The sequence below is a fragment of the Sinocyclocheilus grahami genome, unplaced genomic scaffold, assembly GCF_001515645.1.
Source record: "Sinocyclocheilus grahami isolate Dianchi unplaced genomic scaffold, SAMN03320097.WGS_v1.1 scaffold8942.1, whole genome shotgun sequence".
NCBI lineage: Eukaryota > Metazoa > Chordata > Actinopteri > Cypriniformes > Cyprinidae > Sinocyclocheilus > Sinocyclocheilus grahami.
In genome coordinates this window covers 6,191-8,397 of record NW_015512307.1, presented here as the reverse complement: position 1 = coordinate 8,397, position 2,207 = coordinate 6,191, and the positions used below count along the sequence as shown (strand labels likewise).

Below are 2,207 nucleotides of genomic sequence, written 5' to 3'. Positions count from 1 at the left end.
AGGAAAGGTTGAGCGAGTCGATTATCTCTATGAAGATGATGGGGTGTGTGTGGGATACATGGGTGTCACTTGACGGTGCCTTGGCATCTTTTGATATGCGCGCGCATGGTAATTAATAGGAACACATTTCAAAACACATAGGAATACTAAAGAGTCAAATGATACGTGTGTTTTTTTTCCACTGATTTATGTATATAAACGCGTCTGTTAGATTTCATTTGAAAGCTCCAGATTCACAAAAATAGCCTAGGCTACTAACCGTGCTATTACATTAAATGGATAAAGCTCTTTTTCCCCACAAATGCATTTGACTCTTGCCAAATATTGCAACACACAGATCACCTTACTGACACTTACAATGACATGTAGATGAGAATGCCCAAATTATGTTCAGATTAGCCTGTAAGTAGCATGTAGAAAAAAATGAAATGATGATTTAAAAAATATGACATTAAGGGTCATTCAATTTTCAAAGCAAACAGGTAGGCTACAGGGTACCTCTGCGGTAACTCTGTCAACGCATTAGGGCTATTAATGAGGAGCAAAAAAACCTGGTCACTGCATAATAAAGAAGTAGGAGGGTGATCAGAAGTGGCCATTCTGGGTGGCAGCTGACATAATGACTACATAGCAGTCAACCAAAATAAATAAATAAAAATACAAATGTGACACACACAACTAAACATGTAACCATGGACAAGAAGTCTTTCAAACGAAATACAAACCTTGAAGGAGCTGCAGAGTTCAAAGTCTTCAGTGGAGTAAGGTAATCGATAGTAAAAGACCACTACTTAAAACTTACCAGTATATGAGTGTGGTAAGAAAAATACATTATACAAAAGTACTTGTGAGAATTTCCAGTAAGCAGTGAGCCATCTAAAAAATAGGAAATATCAGATGAGACTAGAAATGTACCAAATGTACAAAATATCGAGCATGTTGTAAGTAATCTAACAGCCAGCTGAGAAGATTTTCCAGAGCAGAAAATCATTTAACTTTTAGAGTAAAATGGTAAATAACAGAGACAAGACATGTAGGCAATATAATGTAAAATATTGTTTGTGCTTTGAAGTAAACAGCAGAGGGCAGTATACAATCCTTCTCTTCATGTTCAGTAGCTGCAATAAAGACTTTGCAGTAAACCTCTTAAAGGATGCTGACTCATGACACTGTGGAAATGTTATATGTCAGATATCAGCCAGTAAAAGTCATACTAACCCAAACCATGATCAGACCCAAACCATGTGCTTAAAGATCATATTTCATCTGCAGTGCATAAGACATTGCACATATCAGTAAATCTCATATATTGGTCATTATTCATTTTTATGGAGAATAATCTTTGAATCACATGTCGTGGTTATGTGATTTACAAAACCCAAATCTTAAGCTTAATCTTCCCACACTGACATTGAGTTACAGTAGAGAGAACTGGCATCTTTAGTGCATCTGCTTAAAATTAGTACAACAAAGGAACAAAGACTATCCAAGATATTTGTGTGTCATCAAAAATAAGATAAAAAGATTAATTGATTATTGATCACAAATATAGGCCTATGATTACAATAAGAGAAAATCTTGGCTGTGGTTGTCTTTCAGTAAGAAGAGAAAACATCAGTTTTTGAGACTGAATTTATTCTGGATTGCATCCAATTTTCTTGGCATAATGAAAAGTCATTTGCAGATGGAGCGTAAACAACTATTTCCCCCAGGTATCTCAGAATACATTATTGATGGCAAAGTTGTCATGATGAAATGTAAGCGTTTGTCGCAGCCGATAACCAATAGCAGGACGTCTTTTCCGAGCCACTCTTTCCTCTCCTCCTCTGATCCCGCCTTACGGAGTGGGCTGGTGGCTGCAGTTGTCATGGAAATGCACGAAGTCCCTCAGCTCCAGATTCGGTTACCATGGAAATGCCGCTAGGAGATGCTGCTGCGGGTCTTCAGGAGAAGCGCGAGATTATTCAGCACCTTGGACAGCAGCGGTGCGTCGGTCCTCCTTTCTGCCAGACGCGATACTATATGCTTATTGTGATTGGAGAAATTGCATCAGATCATCAGCTTGATTCAGTGAAAGAACACATTAAACAGGGTGAGTCGCCAGCTTTTGGGTTTTCTACTTTTGGCTTAGCGTGAAGAGTTAAGTAGTAGTCACACATGGACATGAACCAGAACCTGATTCAGAAAAAACTGTGCAGAACCGCTAA

The 2,207-nt window shown here is 38.3% G+C and overlaps 1 protein-coding gene across 1 annotated transcript in view; it reads left to right on the top strand.

The window, feature by feature from the left end:
* Positions 1-1,575: 1,575 nt before the first annotated feature.
* Positions 1,576-2,207, top strand: part of LOC107578118 (electromotor neuron-associated protein 1-like) — a gene marked incomplete at its 3' end in the record, with an annotated part of 1,057 nt that continues 425 nt past the window's right edge. Inside the window, exon 1 of the mRNA XM_016264105.1 lies at positions 1,576-2,092. Coding sequence (XP_016119591.1) covers positions 1,909-2,092 — 184 coding nt within the window. The remainder of the gene's footprint in view (positions 2,093-2,207) is intronic.